Below are 23,829 nucleotides of genomic sequence, written 5' to 3'. Positions count from 1 at the left end.
ATAAAACATATTTTGCACCTTCAAAGTGTTAAGTATGTTGTGTAAATCAAATGGTAAAAATCCCAATTAAATCCATTTTAATTCCAGGTTGTAACACTACAAAATGTGGAAAAGTCCAAGGGGGGTGAATACTTATGCAAGGCACTGTACCTCTCTTTACCCATCTCTTTCACTTCCCTCTCATCCATCTCTCTTGCTCAGCTCCCCTCCTCCCTTCTTCCCCCTGTCAAACTCAAAATGACTTTATTCGCATGACAAGGTTTGCAAAAAGTACTGCCAAAGCTAGTGCATCCAATACACTGCAATGCTCCTCACTATAAGAGCACAGCAGATGCACTAGGAGGCTGCATTAGGTGGCTGCAGGATGCAATGTATTGTGCAGCTATTTCTGCTGCTTCTCCCTCTGCTCTAGACAGAAGGCTGGACACCTGAGAGCCAAGAGCACCAGTGTGACCTCACAGCTAAGGGGTGTTGTGCACAACGACATCACATACCATGACATCATAGTGAAGTCAGAAAAATCAGTTTTCATGAAAGGAACAGATGCAAGAGAACAGAAGAGTTTATCTACTGATACTATACACTGTGATGTGAGAAATGGTCTGACCTTCACAGGACTGATTCTATTGACAGTGCTATGACAGGTGTATCAGTACCATAGTGTACACCCTATTGATAATGCTACGGCAGGTGAATGAGTTCCATGGTGGCCCGACATTCTTATTGCAGTGAGACAGAGATATTGATGATTTCACAACAACAAACTAAACGTCCCTGTGTTTTTGATTTCCAGGAGTTCTATAAAGGTCTAAGAGGGGTTTGTATTGAGGCCAGGTTTAGAAAAGCATCGAGGTAATCCACACAGGCGTCCAATTCAAAACTTGCACCAGACCAGATTAAAAAGATGTCATCAGTATAATGTGTTGTGAGTAAACATGGTGATGTTCTGAAAATCCATAAAAAGACATAATCCGGGGCAAAATAAGCACCCATGGCTGTGCCCTGTACCTGCAAATAAAACTTTTTTAAATAAAAATAAAAATTCTTGTGTAAAAAATAAAAATTCTAGTGAGAGCAATCTGTGCCATATCAAGTGAACAAACGGTGGTTAGTTTATCTAAAAAGATCCTCAATGCATTTAAGCCATCTGCATGTGGGATATTGATGTACAATCACAACATCAGGGGAAATAAGGATAACGTTCTGATTTTGTAACTTCATTTTATAAAGTTGTTTTATAAACGCATCCCTTAGAGATGAGGGTAACTCCACCACTAGTGGTCTGAGATACAAATCAATGTAATTCGAGAGATGTTCAATGAGAGAACCAAGAGCAGAAACTATGGGACGACCTGGTGGATTATCAAGTGATTTATGGAGCTCAGGTAGCACATATAGTACAGGCTTAACAGGAGAGTTACTCTTCAGATACAGATGTGCATTATCAGGCATGCAGCCAGATTCCAATGCAGATTCCAATGCAATAATACAGAGACAGGGATGGGTTTCACAAGAAACGAAACTTACCTGAGTTTCTGAATTCCAGGAGCTATATAAAGCTCTAAGAGGCAGGGTTTTGGACCAAGTTTTGATAAACAGGTTTAGCAGAAACTGAGATGTCTGCTACCATTGATCATTCACTGAGATCCCTCGTGTTTTTTTTTTTTTTTTTTTTTATGTGACACCATTTATTCAATGTTTCAAATTATTGCCGTTTGACTCATAAAATGATAGTGTTTTATAATTAGGTTGTTTTATAAGTAAGGTTATAAACAAAACTCTGAAGCTACTACACATTCTTAAAAAATGCAGCTCTTTGCAATACATAAATAGATAAACAATGAAGCCTTTTGCAACGCACAGATATTTTGTTCATCCTTTTACACTTTTGTTATCTTCATGTTTGGTGATCGCATAACCAATTACTTTAAGCTTAGAAATGTCTGTCCCATGGCTATAAGATGCAATACACTGTACACTAGCCTTAAGTAGAATCTGTCATGGGTACCTTCCATGGACAAAAAAGTAACATTTCTACCACCAAAATGAATGAAATTAGGATAGCTGGGCATTCGTTGCCAATGGCTTTATTATGGATGTGGACTACCAGCACCAGGCTTGAACGCCAACCTAGAGTTGAAATAAAATCTCTTAAACCTCATTCAGAAACACCAATATATTTAGAAATCAAGGGATCTGAGTGGATAAAATGGACAGAAATGCCCCCACTGCATGCCCCCATTTCAGTTCTCAGTTGTTTTTGGAGGGGAGGGGAGTTCTCTTCTTCAACAAGAACAATACATACCTTTATACAGACAATCAATAGGTACAAGATGCCTTTTCCTTGTCTTATTATAATTTTTTTTTTTTGTAAAATGGTGGATAATTACCCTGACAAGCATTTAATTAGATGCACCGGGTCTACTTGTTAGATAGTTCAAAGTTCCGATATTGTAATTGTTTGTTTATTTTAACAATAATGTGAGTGAAAAATCATCATAAGAAAGAAGACATTTCCATCGATATCGCAAATCACAATCCAATTGCATTACATGTTTAATTTGCCCTCAGTGGAAAAGCAGAAACATGTTTTAGGCCTTACCTTTGTCGCCCTCTACAGGAAAAACTTTGCACCTGCATAGAGTCTGAATGAAAGCAATTCTTTTCACTTGGCACTTTACCTGGTCTGTGTTTACCTGCTGTGTGTTTATTCCCTCCCTGCTGTATTCTGACACTGCTTTGTATATCTTTTGTGTGTGTATTCCCGTGTATAATGTAACCTGCCTGCCTGTTTGTAGGAATGGGGAGTCGATCCCTATGTCCCTAGATCCGAGCCTGCTGTGATCCATGCCTCTTTTATACAGCTGTGATCCATGCCTCTTTTATACAGCTGAGATCCGTGCCTCTTTTATGCAGCTGTGATCCATGCCTCTTTTATACAGCTGTGATCCATGCCTCTTTTATACAGCTGAGATCCATGCCTCTTTTATGCAGCTGTGATCCATGCCTCTTTTATACAGTTGTGATCCATGCCTCTTTTATACAGCTGTGATCCATGCCTCTTTTATGCAGCTGTGATCCATGCCTCTTTTATACAGCTGAGATCCATGCCTCTTTTATACAGCTGTGATCCATGCCTCTTTTATACAGCTGTGATCCATGCCTCTTTTATACAGCTGAGATCCATGCCTCTTTTATGCAGCTGAGATCCGTGCCTCTTTTATGCAGCTGTGATCCATGCCTCTTTTATACAGCTGAGATCCATGCCTCTTTTATGCAGCTGTGATCCATGCCTCTTTTATACAGTTGTGATCCATGCCTCTTTTATACAGCTGTGATCCATGCCTCTTTTATGCAGCTGTGATCCATGCCTCTTTTATACAGCTGAGATCCATGCCTCTTTTATGCAGCAGAGATCCATGCCTCTTTTATACAGCTGTGATCCGTGCCTATTTTATACAGCTGAGATCCATGCCTCTTTAATGCAGCTGTGATCCGTGCCTCTTTTATGCAGCTGTGACCCATGCCTCTTTTATACAGCTGTGATCCATGCCTCTTTTATACAGCTGAGATCCATGCCTCTTTTATGCAGCTGTGATCCATGCCTCTTTTATACAGCTGTGATCCATGCCTCTTTTATACAGCTGAGATCCATGCCTCTTTTATGCAGCTGTGATCCGTGCCTCTTTTATGCAGCTGTGACCCATGCCTCTTTTATACAGCTGTGATCTGTGCCTCTTTTATGCAGCTGTGATCCATGCCTCTTTTATGCAGCTGTGATCCGTGCCTCTTTTATACAGCTGTGATCCGTGCCTCTTTTATGCAGCTGTGATCCGTGCCTCTTTTATACAGCTGAGATCCATGCCTCTTTTATACAGCTGTGATCTGTGCCTCTTTTATGCAGCTGTGATCCATGCCTCTTTTATGCAGCTGTGATCCGTGCCTCTTTTATACAGCTGTGATCCGTGCCTCTTTTATGCAGCTCTGATCCGTGCCTCTTTTATACAGCTGAGATCCATGCCTCTTTTATGCAGCTGTGATCCGTGCCTCTTTTATGCAGCTAAGATCCATGCCTCTTTTATACAGCTGAGATCCATGCCTCTTTTATACAGCTGTGATCCGTGCCTCTTTTATGCAGCTAAGATCCATGCCTCTTTTATACAGCTGAGATCCATGCCTCTTTTATGCAGCTGTGATCCGTGCCTCTTTTATGCAGCTAAGATCCATGCCTCTTTTATACAGCTGAGATCCATGCCTCTTTTATACAGCTGTGATCCATGCCTCTTTTATACAGCTGAGATCCATGCCTCTTTTATACAGCTGAGATCCATGCCTCTTTTATACAGCTGTGATCCATGCCTCTTTTATACAGCTGTGATCCATGCCTCTTTTATGCAGCTGAGATCCATGCCTCTTTTATGCAGCTGTGATCCGTGCCTCTTTTATACAGCTGAGATCCGTGCCTCTTTTATACAGCTGTGATCCATGCCTCTTTTATGCAGCTGTGATCCATGCCTCTTTTATACAGCTGAGATCCATGCCTCTTTTATACAGCTGAGATCCATGCCTCTTTTATACAGCTGTGATCCATGCCTCTTTTATACAGCTGTGATCCATGCCTCTTTTATACAGCTGAGATCCATGCCTCTTTTATGCAGCTGTGATCCGTGCCTCTTTTATGCAGCTGTGACCCATGCCTCTTTTATACAGCTGTGATCTGTGCCTCTTTTATGCAGCTGTGATCCATGCCTCTTTTATGCAGCTGTGATCCGTGCCTCTTTTATACAGCTGAGATCCATGCCTCTTTTATACAGCTGTGATCCGTGCCTCTTTTATGCAGCTGTGACCCATGCCTCTTTTATACAGCTGTGATCTGTGCCTCTTTTATGCAGCTGAGATCCATGCCTCTTTTATACAGCTGTGATCAGTGGTGCACACACACAATGGAACGGCGTCTGGTAAAACAAATGTTATTGTTCTCAACAGGGTAAAAATTGTTAAAACCAAACCACACAGTAATAGAAAAAAGAAAAAAGTTCATGGACATGGACAATTACTGTTTGACAAAACAAACAAGGACAAATAAATAGTCCAGGGGGTAGACCCCACACTCCCGGGGCTTCCCCCCAACTTCCTCCCACCAATACAGGAACCACCACCCCCTGCTGGATCTCTTCACTGCCAATCAGCTGCCACCTCTGACAGGAGAGTGGGGCAAAGAAAAGGGGCCATCAGGAACTGACACACAGGTAAGTAAACTACACCTTCCACCCGAAAGTTCTGGTCACTTCCCTTCGACCGGTCTCTAGCCCTGAGTTTCTCTCCTCTCTCTCGTCACGCTCCCTGGACCTCGTCCCGATTCCATCTGCCGCCACTGGACCCGACCTGAAAGCTGGACTCCAGACCTAAAGGCAAGGTAGGTAAACCACTGGAGGCCTCAAACACACTCTGACGGGGGTCCAGGGGGCCAACCAGTTCAGGTAAGCAGTATAGACAAAACAGTTAACACGGAACTTGACGATTGATTGTCCTTTCCCCTCTTCCAGAGATCAAGGAAAACGATGTTTGTAAAATCCTTGAATGGAAGAATTATTGTCACCCAATGCGAGAAAAAAAAAAACAAGTAAAAAAATACAACCAACCACTCTGCATTGTCCCAACACAACAAAAGAAACAAGAAAAAACTCCAAACCCGTACCTAAATGTTGTTCCAGTGCTAGTCCGTCCCCACAACGAAGTTCTTGTTGCCAAATAGTCGTTTCCCCAAATATTCAAAAACAATAATTCTTCCACAGTATATTTTCCCCAAGGCTGTGCTCTCTGCCTGCACACACTCCTGCTGGTTCTCTACGTGTTCCTCTTCTGCTCTCAAATCCAGCCCTTTATATTGTCCTGCCTGGACTGCCATTGGCTGTGGCGCTAACCAGGCAGGACTTCCAGTTGCTGGGGAGAAAATGCTCTACCCACAGTCAGCCACAACCACATAAAACCAACTGGGGGTTGAGATAAGCAGATTCCAGAAAAAAAAAATACAGTACACAAAACCCATTTAAAATGTGTCACTTGTGACACTTGCACACCTAGGTTTGGCAATATTTGACCATTCTTCTTTACAAAACTGTTCAAGCTCTGTCAAGTTCCTTGGGGAGCGTTGATGGACAGCAATCTTCAAGTCATTCCTCACATTTTTGATAGGTTTTAGTCGGGGCTCTGACTGGGCCACTCAAGAACATTTACCTTTTGTTTCTTAGCCACTCCAGTGTAGCTTTGGCTGTGTGCTTTGGGTCGTTGTCATGCTGAATGGCAAACTTCCATCCCCGTTTCAGCTTTCTTGCAGAGGGCAGCAGGTTTTCCTCAAGGACTTCTCTGTACTTTGCTCCATTCATTTTCCCTTCTATCCTGACAAGTGCCCCAGTCCCTGCCGATGAGAAACATCCCCATAACATGATGCTGCCATCACCATGCTTCACAGTAGGGATGGTGTTCTTTGGGTGATGCTCTGTGTTGGGTTTGCACCAAACATAACGCTTTGCATTTAGGCCAAAAAGTTCCATTTTAGTTTCGTCAGACCACAAAACTTTTTGCCACATGGCTACAGAATCTCCTGAGTGTTTTTTGCATACTTCAAATGGGATTCAAGGTGGGCTTTCTTGAGTAATGGTTTCCTTCTTGCCACCCTACCATACAGGCCAGATTTGTGGAGTGCTTGGGATATTGTTGTCACATGCACACTTTGACCAGTCTTGGCCATAAAAGCCTGTATCTCTTTCAAAGTTGCCATTGGTCTCTTGGTAGCCTCTCTGATCAGTCTCCTTCTTGCTTGGTCATCTAGTTTGGAGGGATGGCCTGATCTAGGCAGGGGCTTTGTGGTGCCATACACCTTCCACTTCTTAATAACTGTCTTGACCATGCTCCAAGGGATAATCAAGGCCTTTGATATTTTTTTTATACCCATCCCCTGATCTGTGCCTTTCAACAATTTTGTCCCAGAGTTCTTTTGAAAGCGCCTTGATGCTCATGGTTGAGTATTTGCTATGAAATGCACTACCCATCAGAGAGAACCTACAGGAACTGCTGAATTTATCCTGAAATCATGTGAATCACTACAACTTAACACAGGTGGAGGCCACTTAACTTGGTGTGTGATTTTGAAGGTGATTGGTTACACCTGAGCTAATTTAGGAAAATAGTTGTTTTTATTTTTTTGTTATAATCCAGGTCTGGTGACCAAATAATAAACTTCAGTTATACACCGGGATGTGTAAAACACGAAGAACAGCCCTAAACAATAAACACAGTATCTCTCCCACAACATACAACCATGTGCTGTTCTGGGTTCAGTGCTGGCCCATAGCGACAGTTCCAGAACGTGTTAGCCATCTATAAACACACAAGTAACAATTATAGACAAGACAAACAAAACAAACACTCACAATACTCTTAATACACAGTGCATGGGTTTCTGGGTCTACTTCAACACCAAAAACGAAGGAAAAGATTTACAATAATCCGGCCCCTTTATACTGTCATGCATGGCCCCTTGGGAAACGATTGTAGCTGTCTCTATGGCTTGCAGCTGCTACCTCTTTTACCTTCTGGGTCAATAAGTTCCTGCAACGGAGTCTCGCCTTCTTCCAGGCTGACCGACTTCCCGACCCAGGAAATGAACTGTCAGGCCAACCTGTCCAAAGCCTTTCCCTTTCACTACTTAGCACCCTCACAGGTCGGGAGGGAGATTTACAACCAGAACTCATTATATTTCTGTCACAGTTACCTATTAAATGTTACCTCAAGCTTAACCCTTTGCGGTCCTATGTCGGACCTGGTCCAATTATTCCTATCCGGTCCAACGTCGGACCCTGTCCGACATCATCAAAAAAACGCAAAAAACGGGTTTCTAGTCATTTTTTCTCCGGAAAAGCCGATAAAACCATTCAATGGCTGAGTGGGAGCGACAGGAGCCGAGACAAGCCGAAAAAAAGGGCGTATCTCATGAATAGTCATACTTGCCCCTGGCATCAGATAACAGCAGCCATAAGGAAACAAGCTGCCTGATACTGCATCAGCGCTCAGAGAATATCACAGACATTTGCAGAACTTTTTTCAGTAATAGTAATAAAATAATGACTTGCATCGCATTATTGATCTGTTTGGTGATAAAACGAGTGATCAGGAGATGATTGATCGGTATGTACGACTATTATTATTATTATTATTTATTTCTTAGCATATGTGAAATATAGCGAATGAAAGGGTGGGGTGGGGCTGGAGATGCCTAGTGAATGCTTTGTTGATATGCAGGGCCTTTTAAACCCGTTTGACTGTGGAAAAAAAATACTTTTAACAGCGCGTCTAAAATTAACTGCGTGTGTGAAAATAAATTGGACCTGACGCGCCTGACACGCACTTCATAAATGGACTGCAAAGGGTTAATGAACAGATAAAACGGTAATTTGTATGATTTTTGTTTAAGAAATCTAGATTTTGTTGGCGTTCCGGTACTTTTGGATTTAGGACTACAGCACTGCGGTGAAGATGTGAAAAAACTGCTTTTATTTGATCCCACAATATTGTACTGTCTCCTTTCATTCAGTTTGTAACTTTGTGGTGTTTGTCTATCCAGAGCAGACATTTCAGTCCTTCTGTACTTCAAACCTTCATCTTCTGGGAGGATTCAGGACTGTACCTGTAGTGTTCTTTGAGCAGCTTCACAATTATTATTGTTTATTTCAGCAGACGCCTTTATCCAAGGCGACTTATAGAGACTAGGGTGTGTGAACTATGCATCAGCTGCAGAGTTATTTACAACTACGTCTCGCCCGAAAGACGGAGCACAAGGAGGTTAAGTGACTTGCTTAGGGTCACACAATGAGTCAGTGGCTGAGGTGGGATTTGAACCGGGGACCTCCTGGTTACAAGCCCTTTTCTTTAACCACTGGACCACACAGCCTCCACAATAGTATTACCCTGCTATCATTGGCTCCTTCAACTGGCAGTAAAACCATTGAAAGATACATTAGATTGAATTGCTCTGTTTTTTTTTTTTTACTTACATCAGACCCAGCAGTCACTGGACAAAGACCTGTATGAAATAGGCTGGTCTGCTGGTATAGTTTAGTTACAAAGACCTGTATGAAACAGGCTGGTCTGCTGGTATTGTTTAGTTACAAAGACCTGTATGAAATAGGCTGGTCTGCTGGTATAGTTTAGTTACAAAGACCTGTATGAAATAGGCTGGTCTGCTGGTATAGTTTAGTTACAAAGACCTGTATGAAATATGACTTTTTGTGTGCTACATTGAACTTGTGGGGGGACCAGGGCTATTGCTTTTCTTGTAAATAGTTGCATTTCTGTGTATTGCTGTACAGTGTGTGTGTGTGTGTGTGTGTGTGTGTGTGCTGTTCAGTTCCGCCTGTCAGCTGTTTTGCGCGGGACCGAGGGTCTTAGCGATTGGTCAGTGTGTATGTAAATGTACCCTGTGTGTGTGAGCCAATAGGGCTCGAGGGGAATCCCTATTTAGGAGCTGCCTGTGCACAGCTTTGTGTTTTGTCGTGGGTGTGTTGTTGCCTATCTGAGCTTTATCATTTTGCCGTTCCAGTTTGATAAAAATAGCAGTTTTAAATGCTTTGAACTACAACCTGTTCTCTTCATTTATTACTGCTGCAGACCAGATACGCCTCTGCTACAGTATAATATATTTTATGTGTGTTTAACAATTTCTCCAAAGCTTTTTTGTGCACTTCAAGTTTCTGGAGAGCAGCTGCTGTTGACAGAACACTTAAAGAAAAAGTGCAGTAAAAAAGGTCAAAATAGTTAATAAACTGAGTGCTTATTTACAATTATAGTTTTGTTTCTAATTTAAAACCTCATTATAAGTATTATTACGGTTAAACTGTGCTTAAAAAAAATCACCCTCTAGAAAACTTGATTTTATACCACCAAAATAGAATTTTAATCAACAGTCTTTAATAAAACAGTGCTTGGAACAGTCCTTAAGGTTGCGTGAACAGGGCTCTACAAAGTGCCAAGTGAAAATAATTGCTTTCATTCTGACTCTGTGCAGGTGCTTTTCCACTGTGGGCAAATAGAACATGTAATGCATTTTGATTGTGATTTACGATATCCATGGAAATGTCTTCTTTTTTGTGATGATACTTTACTCACATTATTGTTAAAATAAACAAACAATTATAATATTGAAACTTTGAACTGCCTGACGAGTAGACCCGATGCATCTAATTAAATGCTCGTTAGGGTAATTTTCCAACCATTTCAGAATTCCAATGAGATAATTTACAAACAAAATTATAATAGCACGAGGAAAAGGCATCTTGTACCTATTGGTTGCCTGTATAAAGGTATGTATGAAGCCCCAGGGTTTATAGATTTACCAGATGTATCTAAATCCCAAATAGTTTCTAAGAATAATTTCTAAGAATCTTGCCCATAATGTTTTTGAAACCTGCACATTTGAGACCTAAATATCCAATGGAAGTGCAATATAGGAACACATTGCTGCCTCAGCCCCAAGTGTAAAAACAAACAATTCACCTAGTTTCACGCTGCAGGTGGAGCCATTTTACCCCTGAACTTTCATCCGAAGTTGTGTCAGATTGAATATTTCCTTCACCCAAGGAGTGGAGAGGACAGACAGGGAGTTTTGGGAATTTAAATGTAAACTGCGGTGCGTGTGTTTAAGATACGGAGCTGTGCTTTCCTGACTTTCCCTAAATATATATAACAACCAGGCGTGGTCAAACTGACTGATGCATATAAAACATTATAACAATTAAATTATGTGGTATTTTTTGTGACTTTTTCATGACTTGCAGCCGTATTGAATCATCAGTCTGCATTTCTCAAGTGAGCTGTCTGTTAGCATTGCTGTGTTTCATTGAGCCTCTGATGACCCATTGTGGCAATGCGCCCCGCCCCTGTGTGCATTTGTGTGTTATGTGTTGTATGTTGCGTGTGTTAATGTTGGTTTATAGTCATTGGTACACGGGATATAAACAGGTCTGTGTTTCACGTGTATTTAAATGTGTAGATTTGTATTTAGGCACGAGGAGGGCACAAATCACTTCACGTGCTGGTTAAATGTAATATGTGAGCACGGGGTTGCACAGAATTAATTCACGTGCTGGGATTCAAGTGAATAATTAATTAGTAATTGAATCCCAGCACAATAGTATATATAGACGCACATTTCATTCAGTCAGGGTTGGGTGTTCAGAAGAGGAGAACGGGAGAGAGAGAAGGAGAAGGAGAAAGAAAAGCAAAGTAAAATCGTAAACGTAAAGTGTTTGTTCTCACCGTGTTTGTTTGTCTCTCCGTGCACCGTTTGTTTAGTGTTAGTCCGTTTTGTCTGTCTGTTTATTTTGGCTACAAGTGCCGTGTCCTGTGTTTTTGTTACAACCTTTTTATTTTCTGTTCTGTTTATTAAATGCTGAGCGCGATCACGCGCTCAGCTATACCAAAACCCCAAGTCTCTCTGTATTCCTTCCTGCTTCTGGTCTGACGCCACCCACTCTGGCCGTCTTTGTGACACCCATCAATTAGCTCCAAAAACATTGCAAATAGGTGGCTGAAGAAGAAGGTCTTACTAATTGGGATAACTGCAAATTTTACAAACAAGATTATAATGGAGCAAAAGACGGACAATGCAAGATAAAATACTGCGGTAAGTGGCGTGATTTGTGTGATTTGTGCCAGCACATAAAGTCTGTAGAAACGCAGTTATATTCAAATGTTTATTTATTTTTTATTTAATTTTTAACATTTTTTTACAGTACTGTAGCTGCCCAATGCATAAAGGCAGTGAAATGTAAATACAGTACAGGTATGTGAATAAGCTTCTTTGATAACATGTTGTGCTATCATTATTGAAAATAACACCCATTCTGTCCAAATATTTATTTGTTTGTCATTTAGATTATATTATGACTGTATAAACACATTTATACAGACACATTTTTTTTACATCCATTTTCAGTTCTGTATGCACTTTGTCATATACCAGTACTGTACTTTACTGTATATAGGCAATATACACCCATTTATTTTACTTTGTTGGTACTTAGTTACATAGTTTCAGTTGTATAGTTTTGTATATAGATAATATACTTAATTAATTAATTAATTTCATTTCAGACATTTATTTATTTTTGTATCTTTTTTATGGTTGTGCTTTATGCAATACGTCTGTATATAAACTCATTTATGTCTGAATGTCCATTCATTTACATTTTCTCGGTTGTGGAGATGCTGTATATGATGTGTCTCAATAAAAGTATGACTTATATCTGATTTTTTTGCCCTTTCATTATAATATTTATGTTGTTATGAATACACCGGTCAAAAGGACTGGTCTTGGTCGTTCTAGATATGCCTATAAATGTGGCCGTTCTAGTGTTAAAACACAAAACAGTCTAGTTCAGCTGGCAGATTGATACAGTGGAATCACAATCAGGCCACAACGCAGGATAGAGCAGCTCAGTGAATGTGGTTTGGAATCTGTGCAGGAGGGTCATTGTGTCAGAGACTCCATAAAATGACAGAGTGCCGGCATTAAAGTCCAGAAATGCTCCTATTCTGGTGGAGCAGGGGGCAGTTATTACAGTTCTCTTGTTATTGTGCCAGGCAGTGTAACTGGAGTCATCGAACTCCAAACTCCAGGACTTATCATTGCGTCCAAGGATACAGGAATTATCTTCTCCTTTCCTGCTGATTCCTTTATATGTGACTCCCATTTCAGCACCGTCTCCACTCCACTCAATCTCCCAGTAAAAGCGAGTCCCAGACAAACCCTCTCTGCAAAGCACTTGTTCCCAGTAATCAAATCTCTCTGGGTGATCAGGATATAGCTGGGTCTCTCCCCTCAGGGTCACCTTTCTGTTCCCTTCAGACAGACAGAGCTCTCTATACGCTGTGTTGGGGTCCAGTGTGAGCTGACAGGAATCTGATTGAAGAGAAGAGGACGGTTAGAGGAGAGACCGTTAGAAAAGTCAAATCACTTAAAAAATCTCCACTAAGTTTGAATGGTACAGAAAGAACAAAAAGATAGATACATACATAATAGGCATTGAGGTACAAAGGTACAGAAGGGAGTAATAGGATTATTTTTATTATTTTGGGGGAGTTTGTGTGTATTAATTTTACAGTTGGCAATCAATGCACATAATAATTATGCTATTCATTGTAAAATATTATACACTCCCCTCCAACAAATATTGGGACAGATGAATAAATGCAGAACCACTGCGGTGGGGTTTTTGTTGCACCTTTACCCACCCAGACCCCTTGCTTACTAAATATCTTGAATAGAATGTCATCAACTCTTCAAATATATGAGCAATCCATCCCATAAGTGCAATGATACTGCATTATACATTTACTACCAGCACAGGATGACTGGGAGGGATAGCTGTTAATTTTAACCCCAAACCGTTTTACATGTGTTGTACATGAATTAACAGAGGTGATGATTATCTTTTCAGAGATGCCAAGATATTTAGGGATAGCAAGCTCTGAGTGGAAAAACAGGCAACAAATGCCCCACCCCCAGTCATTATGTATGTATTCAGCTATCCAAATGCTTGTTAGAGAGGAGTGTAGATTAATGGGTTCACAATTACTAATACATGATTATAATAATAATTGCTGCCCTCAATCTCCACCCTTCCCTTTTCTGTAATGTTAGCTCTTCTCAAAATGGAGTGACACATCTTTCAATAAAATGTTTCAGTGAAAACAGACTTACATTTTAAAAACTCAGCTCTTTTCCTTGGTTCTGGCGTCTGCAGACTGTAAACTGCAACTTGATTCACTGGATTGAAAAAAGAGAGAAAATATAATTTAAACACGTGGATTAATACACAACACACACAAGACTCCAAACAGCAATCTGCCATGCTCTTAATTTTTAAAGACAAAATGTTACCCTAATCAGGAATCTCTCACACAAAAACTAATCTAATACATCTCCAGCCACTCTTTTACTTAGCCATGAGGTCCTTCCAAAAAGGAGAATGTCTCTGTAGATAAAATGTTTTACTGGAAGAAAAGCCTTACCTTTGAAACGTCTGTCACTGCTCCTAGACCCCAGGGTAAAAACTGCTGTTTCATTCACTGAATAAAATACAGAAAACTGTTTTAAACCAAAAGACTACTGGAGAGGATTGTTAACCACTTCAACACCATGACGTACGCACGTATGTCAAATGAAAACCCACTTACAGTACCATGCCGTACCTGCTTACGTCAAGTTTCCCATTCTATTCTATGATTGGTTTCTCAGTCTAGCGTTTCAGGTTTTATTCTCTAAGGCAGTGCTAGTACTGTGGAATGTGCAATGAAAGTCGTGGAAGGGTCAGGTGACATTTGTATCCAATTGCCTGTCATGTAGCAATTCCAATCTATCTGTGGGTGTTTAGAAGACTGAGATATATTTACATACACTTACATTAGTGTCGGGTAATTTACACAGTAGCAAAATGCATAGGTTTATGAAAAAAGAAAAACAAATCAATTGTAAGCACAACTCACTTTAGCTTTCCTGTAGCCATTTTACATTAGCTCTGTACATGTGATTTGTGTTGCTGAAGAGCCTGATCATGGCGGATAAATGTTTAGGGTGGATATGTGATGGGCGGATACACGATGGATTGCTGTACAAACATGACCATGACCTCCAATTCCTATACCTCGTTGATAAAAAAGGGCAAGGCTATAAGTTAGCATCCTATATGGAATTAATGTGTAGTTTAATTAATATTTATTTCTTAGCAGACATTCTTATCCAGGGTGACTTACAATTGTTACAAGATATCACATTATTTTTACATACAATTACCCATTCATACAGTTGGGTTTTTAATGGAGCAACCTAGGTAAAGTAGTTTGCTCAAGGGTACAGCAGCAGTGTCCCCCACCTGGGATTGAACCCACAACCCTCCGGTCAAAAGTCCTGAACCCTGACCACTACTCCACACTGCTGCTTGTTTGAATCCCTGTCTCTGTTTGAATGTTATTGTGCATTCAAACCGTGCATTCTTTCCTGCTATCATCACCGTTAGGTCCTTCCAAAAAATGAGGTGAGGCGTTTCAGCCTGAGGAAATCATTTGAAATAAAACATCTGCAATATTCATATAGCCCACAGTCTGCAAGCCATGGTCTATTTGAGAAATCTCTACCAAAGGAATCTATTTCACACCAACCTGTTTTGGTTATTTTGCTTAATCCACCCTTGCAGAAGTCCTCAATATGGTCTTTAAGTTCAGATACAGCTTTCCTCACAGCCCCAAAAGAGATGTCTGTATTGACAGTAATGCTGAGTAAGTCAGGAGGGGCACAGAGAGACTGGAAATTCTATAACAGGAAAGTAGAGAACATTTGTTTTCAGTGAAACTGAATGGGGTCCAAAACATTCCTGGGGAAAAGCAAGGATTCATTCAATTGGAGAGGTCTGTCTGAAACCGTCCCAGTTATGTACTTGAGATTTTCTAAAAAGCAGTGATGTTACCTGTAGAAAATGGATGTGATCCTCTGTCTCTGAAAGCTGTTTCAGCTCAGTGTTTCTCCTCCTTAGCTCAGCAATCTCCTGATCCAGTTTCTTCATGAGTCCTTCAGCCTCATTCACTGCAGCCTTCTCGTTAGCTCCAATCAGCTCAATAACCTCAGTGTGGATCTTCTCAATGGATCGGATCAGCTCAGTAAAGATCTTCTCACTTTCCTTTATTTCTATGCATGCAGATCTCTGAGTGAAAGAACACAGTAGAGGAGAGATGGTTAGAATTGATATCTAAAACACATCAGGCATAGACAGTAAACTTCTGTAGATGTGTTCCCGTCCATTTGTCAACTACACCAACAACAACAACAACAACAATAATAATAATAGACGGTAGGTTGAACGATATTGGAAGAAATGCCTTATTAATCACTGAACTTGTTATTCAAGTAGCAATTGAAATCTCTAATAATGTTGGCTACCCTCTTGTCAATACCCACTTTCAGTGACTCCACAGCCTGTTTCAGCTCCTCAGTTTCTTTCAGTCTCTCCTGGATTCTCTGTTGTATTTCTGTCTGTGTCTCTCCCAGCTGCTTCTGTGTAAAAACAGTGACACAGTATTGAGTGATACCCTGTCACACCGAACATAGGCCTGTTTAAGTATGCTATTGAAAATGTCAGAATAATTTTAGTTAAAATATATTGTATTTATTTTTGTCCCCATACCTCTTTACAATGTTAGCAATAATTATCAGTGGTACATGTGTTCATGATTTGTTTTTGTTTGAAATTTTATTTTGCTCTGTGAGCAGTGTTTTTGTACAACCTTTTTATTTTATTTTTGTGTAATAAAAATGTCGCCGAAGTGCCTGGCTGTCTGTATTGTATCTGTCAACTTCCATATCTGGTCTGGGAACGTCACCCTAGGCTACCCTGTCACACCCAGAAATACATTTTGATCCATAATAGTTTAGGCAGTGAAAATAACAAACTATCGCTCTTTACATAGGCCTTAATACAAAAATAAAACTGAAACTGAGTAATTGTGTACACAGACATGTTAAATAACCCTGGGGATTCTTATCTTCTAGGATGGATATAAGAAAATGGTTCAAACCCTTACCTGTTTTCCAGTCCTTTCTTTCTCAGCTGAGACTGTATCATGGCTCTTGTGTTTCTTGACAGTACATAACACACAAATACACCTCTGATCTGTTCTACAGTAGACATCCAAAACCTTTTGGTGTTTAGAACAAAGCTTCTGCTCCAGATTTCCAATTGCATTGATCGGCTTGTGCCCCTTGAAAGCAGCACCCTCATAGTGTGGCTTGACATGTGTTTCACAGTAAGAGGCCAGGCACGTCAAACAGGATTTCACAGCTTTGAACTTTCTCCCAGTGCAGAAATCACAAGGCACATCTCCAGGTCCAGCATAAGTTTGAACAGGAGGAGGTTTACACCTTGTCTTCTTTAATTTCTCCACAACTTCAGTCAGCACAGTGTTTCTGCGCAGAACAGGCCTTGGGGTAAAGGTCTCTCTGCACTGGGGGCAGCTGTAGACACCTGTATGATCAGTCTGATCCCAGCAGTTCTTAATACACCCCATACAGTAACTGTGTCCACATGCTGTAGTGACTGGATCCTTCAATATCTCCAGACACACTGGGCAGCTAAACTGGTCCTCTGCTACCATAATATTTGCTTCTGCCATTCTTGCTGCAGTGAGACACAGAGACTGACGATTTCACAACATACGAAACGTAACTGTGCTTCTGATCTCCTGGAACTCTGTAAAGCTCCAAGAGGCTTTGGACTGAGGCCAAGTTTAGACGAGCAGGCTGTGCAGAAACTGTTGAAACAATGTGAGAGTGGCAGAGAGGAGAGAGTTATGAATGGGACTGGAGTTTGAGAATGGCAATGTTAGAATAAAAGCAGAATGCTGTTATAGTCTAGTTTTGCAAAGGTTTATGAGAAGGATATAACTCCAGCCTTTGGAATAGCTGTGTCAATACCCTAGATTCCGCATGTAGTTTGATCCTAGGCTGGAATCAGAAGGAGAGCTATTAAGAATTTTTCAGTATTTTAGACATAACAAGAAAATGTTCTGTTCAGATTTCGGACCACTGCAGTGAGACGCAGAGACTGATGATTTTACAACAAACAAAACTTACCCGTCTTTATGAAGCACAGGAAGTCATTGAAAGCTCTGAAATATTTACCCTGTGTTGCTTAAAAATATCCTGTTTGAAAATCAAGCAATGGAAATGTGAAAACTAACAGGAATACTGTACCTGGAACGATAGTGCACTGAAGGGAAGATGATTCAGGGATCTCAATATATTTAATGGTTATTTAGTTGCTTGCCATTTCTAGAAATTTTCAGGTACCACTGCTCATTTGAGACAGCTTGCTTATTAAAATCCGAAGAGGAGACACACATCTATACAGAGATATCATGATACTCAGTAAGAACAGGGTCTGAACATTGGGGTGAGATGCACACACATTCCCTAGTCAGTCTGCATTTACTCATCTGCCCCAATACGTGTTGGAGGGGAGTTTCTACACAAAGATAGCCAAGCAGACAGATCAAAGGTTCTCCACATTTCTGCATGCATAGACAGTTTGTCTGCTTGTTAATATTTATGACTGCCTGTTTTATCAGTTTATTACAGGTTCAGTCAGTCATGCTTTGGTCAGAGTCCATTGAGATACTGGAGACACTGTGTCACCATGGCAACCAGCACATCTGCTGGATGCCATTCCACCCTGTGGTGGAATGGCATCCAGCAGATGTTCCTGTTCCACTGCTAACATGGAGACCTGCTCTCAGTGTGTGTTTAAACAGGAGCAGTGAGTAATGTGAAAGGAGAGGATATGAACTCATGTTACCATTTAGAAAATATGCATATTGAAATGAGTTTTAGAGCTGTATTTTATTAGTTTTGTATTTCCATTTAAGAATAATAATCACCGCAACCTATTAGAATGTACAGTCATTATGAAAAAAAAAACATTAAAATATTCTAGCAGGACTTTGAGAGTGAACAGAGCAAATGCTCACGGCATCAGAGTGTAACAGATTACTTAATCTTTATTAAGCAAGAAAGTACAGCAATAAAGAAAACATTTAAATGCCAGTGACACTTTATTTGCTTCCTACTACAATATTTACCCAACAAGAATATACAATAATTAAATACCCTCTATTTTTTTTTTTCAACAGTACTCATTAGATAAATAAATACAACTAAACAAAACATCACTGTGTAATATAGCAGAATAGGCTGATTCCCCAAAGTAACCGGTCAATTTTAACTATAGTATATAAAAACACACTATAGTAATATACCATACTGAGAAAGAAGTTAGTGATTTTAAACAATCTTTAAATACTCATATTTCAATTGACACAATACTGGAGGGGAGCGTAGATTGATACAGACAGCAATACAGACAAGCAGACAGGGTGAATTTTCTGCACGTCTGCATGTATGGAAAGCACCCTTATTTATTGTGATTGCTGGTTAATGTTTCTGCACCCTTATCTGTTTTATATTGTGCTATTGCTTATTTTGCAGGGCTGTCCTGGTAAAGTCAACTAAGCTGATTTTGAACTGGAGTACCCAAGGTACATTGCCTGTTTCTACGAAGAAAGTGGACTTTGCACTCTGTTTACTTTCTGAGCACTGGAACTTCGGGTATCTCTCTATTTCCTTGTCATTCCTTATCCTCACGAAGCAAAACAAGCAAAACAAATGATATCGTTCCAAATATTTCCACCGTGAGCTTTCATTAAAGTGTTTCTCACTGATCTGTTCTTCAACCCGGATCCCTTTAAACGTGTCTGAACTAAGACATTCCAATCCTCTCATTACAGAACAACCTTCTCTTCTCTTTTGTGTTTCCAGACTTGGCAGTACTTGGTTTGCTCTCCCCACTCACTTCACTGCTGTGTTACAGGTAATAGGACCCCAGACCACAGTGCAAGACTCCAGAGGGGTCCTGGTACAGGGAGAGAGAAAGTGAAGAGAGAGAGGGAACAAAGCACAGCTCTGTGGTACAATGACAAGGGGAAATAGTACCAGCATGTACTGGACCTGCTGTGCCAAATGGAAAGTTTACATTGCTCAATAAAAATAATCATATAATCTAAGTGATACAATGAAGACTTTGGGCAACTGTTGCAGCTGGAGAGTGTTTGCCAGCAATTCATCTTCCGCTTCAGAAAACCACGCTGTCAGATCCCAGGCTGGGGTTACACACTGTTTATACATAGAACCTTAACAATAGATTTATGAAGAGATCTCTCCTGATCGGAACATTATTTTTGTTTTCCAGACTTGGTCGTACTTGGTTTCCTCTTCCAATTCAAGTGGGGGCCCTATTACCCGTGACACAGGAAGGAAGTCAGTGGGGAGAGGAAACAAAGTAACGTTCTGGGCAGGATAAAAACTCAGAGTGAAAATAAAGAAAACTGGAAAACAAAAGGAAATAACTAGAGAGTGTCCTGGTCCTGCTGTGTCACAATAACATGGAAATTTGACATTAGTTACATTATTCATAATCTCTAAGAGAAAATCCTTTAGTGCAGTGATACAATGTAGAGCTGGGGAGTGTTTGTGTATCTGCAAGCACTTACTGATGAGACTATGCAACAGGCAGTGCTGTGTGATACTCTGTGTTACAGATTCTGTCTCCTGTCAGTGAGATGAGATGAGGGTAAAAGCTCTATAACCACAATGGGACCACAGGACCACAGATCTGACACTCTTTGATAGAGGACGATAAGAGGTGCTTGGTTGGCAGGTGTTTCTGTTTTCAAGAAGGCACAAATTACTAAAAATTACTTTTTCACAAGGAACAGTTTCAAAAGTGATGTGCCTCTCTCTATGTACGGGCCATTCTGACTTGACTGCAGATTTCCACCCCCAATACAACACAACCTGAAGGAATTAGAGGCTGGTAGACTCTTGACCGGAGGGTCGTGGGTTCAATCCCAAGTGGATGACACTGCTGCTGTACCCTTGATCAAGGTACTTTACCTAAATTGCTCCAGTAAAAACCCAACTGTATAAATGGGTAATTGTATGTAAAAAATAATGTGGAAAAAAATAATGTAATTGTATGTAAAATAATGTAATTGTATTTAAAAAATAATGTGATCTCTTGTAACAATTGTAAGTCAAACCTCCTTTTAATGCTATTACCACACTTAATGAGTCCATAAAAATTACTGCTTTTTTAAGGTTTAATTCTGATTTTTTACTTATTGCAAATGTAATTGCTACCATTTCTGCTACATGATAAATGATCAGACTACCTAACTATTTTACATATGTCTACTTCTGGAATATTATACGCCATTGCCACTCTCCCTGTTTTGGGTCCTTAGATCCATCTCTAAATATACACGGTGCCTCTCACTCTTGTCCTCTACAAAAGCTTGGCTCTTTTCAATTCAATTTTTCCCAACTTTTTTCACTTGCTCACTTAAATCTATACATCAAATTGGTTTGTCTAACTAACCACTCAGGTAACGCATTCACATTAACATTTCTTTTACTAGATTCAGGTTCTCAGTTCCTATTTCCATTATCCATTTCTGCATCCCCAAACCCAGTGTTCCCCCATTTTATTCCCAAATCTCCTTTTATAATGGCTTATCCATCTATCTTCCATGCTTTTCTGTTACTGCTTCCTCCTCTAGCGAATTTGATAATTAGTAGACAGACCTATTTCATTCTTGATAATGCCTTCTACTGTGAGGTACCTCCTGTGTCAGACTGGATAATAGTTCAAATAGTATATAATGCTTTTTTCCATTATTGCAGTTTCCATGTGGGTTTGTATTAATTATTACAATTAAATAAACAATAAAACACAACATCACAGCATCAGACTGGAAACATCATATCCCAAATCTCCATTTACTGCAACCAGACCTTCCCCATTTAGGAGTAACTGGACTCTCTCCGTCATCTCACAAGATTACAATTATCAAAGATTCCCATGACTATATATTTTACTGTGACTACAGCGATGACCAAAAGTTTAGTATCACCTAGAATTTTAGGTTTGAGACAAATAAAATATTGTGACAGGAATGAAAGGAGTCCCTCTTGTAATTCGCCCTCCCGACTACTGGCAGCGCTGTGCAAGAAGGACCGAGACACAGGAGAAAGCCTGAGTCATGGTTGGGGCAGAAGCTGCAGTGGTGGCGGCCATCTTAACTTGGGGCAGGACCTCATGGTTGAGCCACATTATTGCAATCAGCTGTACTGCGCTCGACGATTGGCTGAGGTAGGGCAGTTCACTGGTTGTAGGGGTGGGGCTCGGCACTATTTAGGCTGTGGGGTTCTGCCATTCGGTCTCCTTATCGTGGACTGAGACAGTTGTGCTGCGTGAGCTCTGTGAGTGTTGGTCATTTGTTTGTTTTGCTTATTCCCAGACTGAGGATTCCCAGGCCGACTGCCTTCGAGCCCGGACTTTCCCCTGTGATCCTTGGCAGCTTCAGGAACTACTTATCCTGCTTTGGAGAGGGAGCCCAAGCCGCCTGCTGTGCTGTGTGGATTACTGAAATACCACGTGGCAGTGTTTCTGTTCTGTTTGGACTATTTGTTTTCATAGCAAGCCTCTGGTAACAGATGCAGTTTTTTTGTTTGCTGCAATTGTGTGGAAACCCACTGCTCGGGACTTTGTACTTTTGTGGGTGTTGTAAATAAAATCCAAACTACGTGCTTCCTGTCTCCATCACTTCTGGGTCACGTCACTTCCTCCCATAACCCACCACAAATATATGAACATAATTTAGATATTTTATTTAACATTGTGTTATCAAATAAACTACAAAATGATATCGTAAAAGTCTACCAGAAGCCATAATAGTAGTATTTCATGTTAGATTTTGAAATCTTACATTTTTTCAATTTGTGTCAGTTTTTCGTTAAGTATATGGAAAACTATAAAGCGGTGTGTAATTCAATATGTTAACGTAACATAATTCAGCAGGTCTCATTCGACTTTATGAAGCAATATTAGTTCATTCTATAAGGGTGATGCAAAGCTTCTGGACCAAGATGTATGAATGATGTCCTTCCACTTGAATTCAATCACAGTAGCGATAGCAAGCAGAAACAAAGTAAGAAGAACCACAAAACTCATTGCAGGTCTTCAATACACTATGGATGAAACTACCTTGTTAAAAACAAACTGACCTGCTCAGAGGAGCATGCAAATAAGGTCAGTGTTTAAAACGTCATGAGAGCTAAAACAAAACAAGCAGCACATAGCAAACCTTCAGTACCGTCACTGTGGAGCAGTACTGGAGAGGTCAGGATTGAAGAGCTCACCAGGGTAGTAAACCTTCAACACTGTCACTGTGGAGCAGAGCTGGAGAGGTCAGGATTGAAGAGCTCATGAGGGTAGTAAACCTTCAACACTGTCACTGTGGAGCAGAGCTGGAGAGGTCAGGATTGAAGAGCTCATCAGGGTAGTAAACCTTCAACACTGTCACTGTGGAGCAGAGCTGGAGAGGTCAGGATTGAAGAGCTCATCAGGGTAGTAAACCTTCAACACTGTCACTGTGGAGCAGAGCTGGAGAGGTCAGGATTGAAGAGCTCATCAGGGTAGTAAGTAAGTAAGTTTTGTCAGCATGTATTTCAATTTTATATAATTTTGTATCTCTTTATATTGCTATGGAAATGAGCACTGGAGGAGAAATTTTGCTCCTTGTTTCTTTCACTGTCCATATTGTTCCCCTTGTATTTTGTGACTGAAATTTATACACACAACCCTACCAACCAACTAACTATACAAAAACAATTTCACTTTCACCTCATCCAGCTACAAAGGTCAAAATGTGTGGTTTGTTTCATGTGTGCAAACGAGCTGAGTTCCTCTGATGTTCACCCTGCAGTTTAGTAAGAGAACCGACCTCAACTCATTTACCAAACGAATTGACCTCACCTCTTCAGCTGGACTCAGTTAGGTTCATTTGCAAAGTGAGCTTTGTTGCTCACAATCCACTCCAATGGAGCCGTGCTGAGTGCGGACCCAACCCCCTAATGAACTCGGTGTGAACAATAGACACCGATTTGCTGCAGCTTCACCAGTTCACTGCTTATTCAGGTGCAGGAGCTCAGCTAACAGTGGAACACATCTTCTGGTGCTTTTGCATTGTCAGGTTTAGCCAGTTTCACATTCCAATGACTGGAGGTCTGCGCACAGTAACTAACAGGCGTGCGCTTTTCTTTGTAACACTCTTTATTGAATGCATTTTTAAATGAAGGTTTAGGTACACAGGCTGTGTGTTTGCATG

General features: G+C 40.6%; 1 protein-coding gene across 1 annotated transcript; it reads right to left on the bottom strand.

Moving 5' to 3' along the window:
• Positions 1–11,898: 11,898 nt before the first annotated feature.
• LOC131723216 (tripartite motif-containing protein 16-like protein) lies at positions 11,899–17,545 on the bottom strand. The gene is made up of 7 exons (XM_059016766.1): positions 16,633–17,545; positions 16,010–16,105; positions 15,522–15,755; positions 15,217–15,367; positions 14,071–14,127; positions 13,760–13,825; positions 11,899–12,958 (listed from the first exon to the last, which is right to left on the bottom strand). The coding sequence occupies exons 1-7, from the start codon at positions 17,218–17,220 to the stop codon at positions 12,429–12,431; spliced, it is 1,722 nt and encodes a 573-aa protein (XP_058872749.1). The 5' UTR covers positions 17,221–17,545; the 3' UTR covers positions 11,899–12,428.
• Positions 17,546–23,829: the final 6,284 nt, after the last annotated feature.

This window comes from Acipenser ruthenus, chromosome 53 (genome assembly GCF_902713425.1).
Source record: "Acipenser ruthenus chromosome 53, fAciRut3.2 maternal haplotype, whole genome shotgun sequence".
In the NCBI taxonomy this organism is placed as follows: Eukaryota; Metazoa; Chordata; class Actinopteri; order Acipenseriformes; family Acipenseridae; genus Acipenser; species Acipenser ruthenus.
The sequence above is the reverse complement of the archived record's forward strand: the minus strand, read 5'-3'. Positions and strand labels throughout refer to the sequence as shown.

Bases quoted from the DNA above. Each gene is read 5' to 3' on its own strand.
- LOC131723216 (XM_059016766.1), bottom strand. From the start codon at position 17,220: ATGGCAGAAGCAAATATTATGGTAGCAGAGGACCAGTTTAGCTGCCCA. The intron at 16,106-16,632 runs GTAAGGGTTTGA...GTTTTTACACAG, and splicing joins AAGAAAGGACTGGAAAACAG to AAGCAGCTGGGAGAGACACA. The intron at 15,368-15,521 runs GTAACATCACTG...TTCCTGTTATAG, and splicing joins ATCACATCCATTTTCTACAG to AATTTCCAGTCTCTCTGTGC.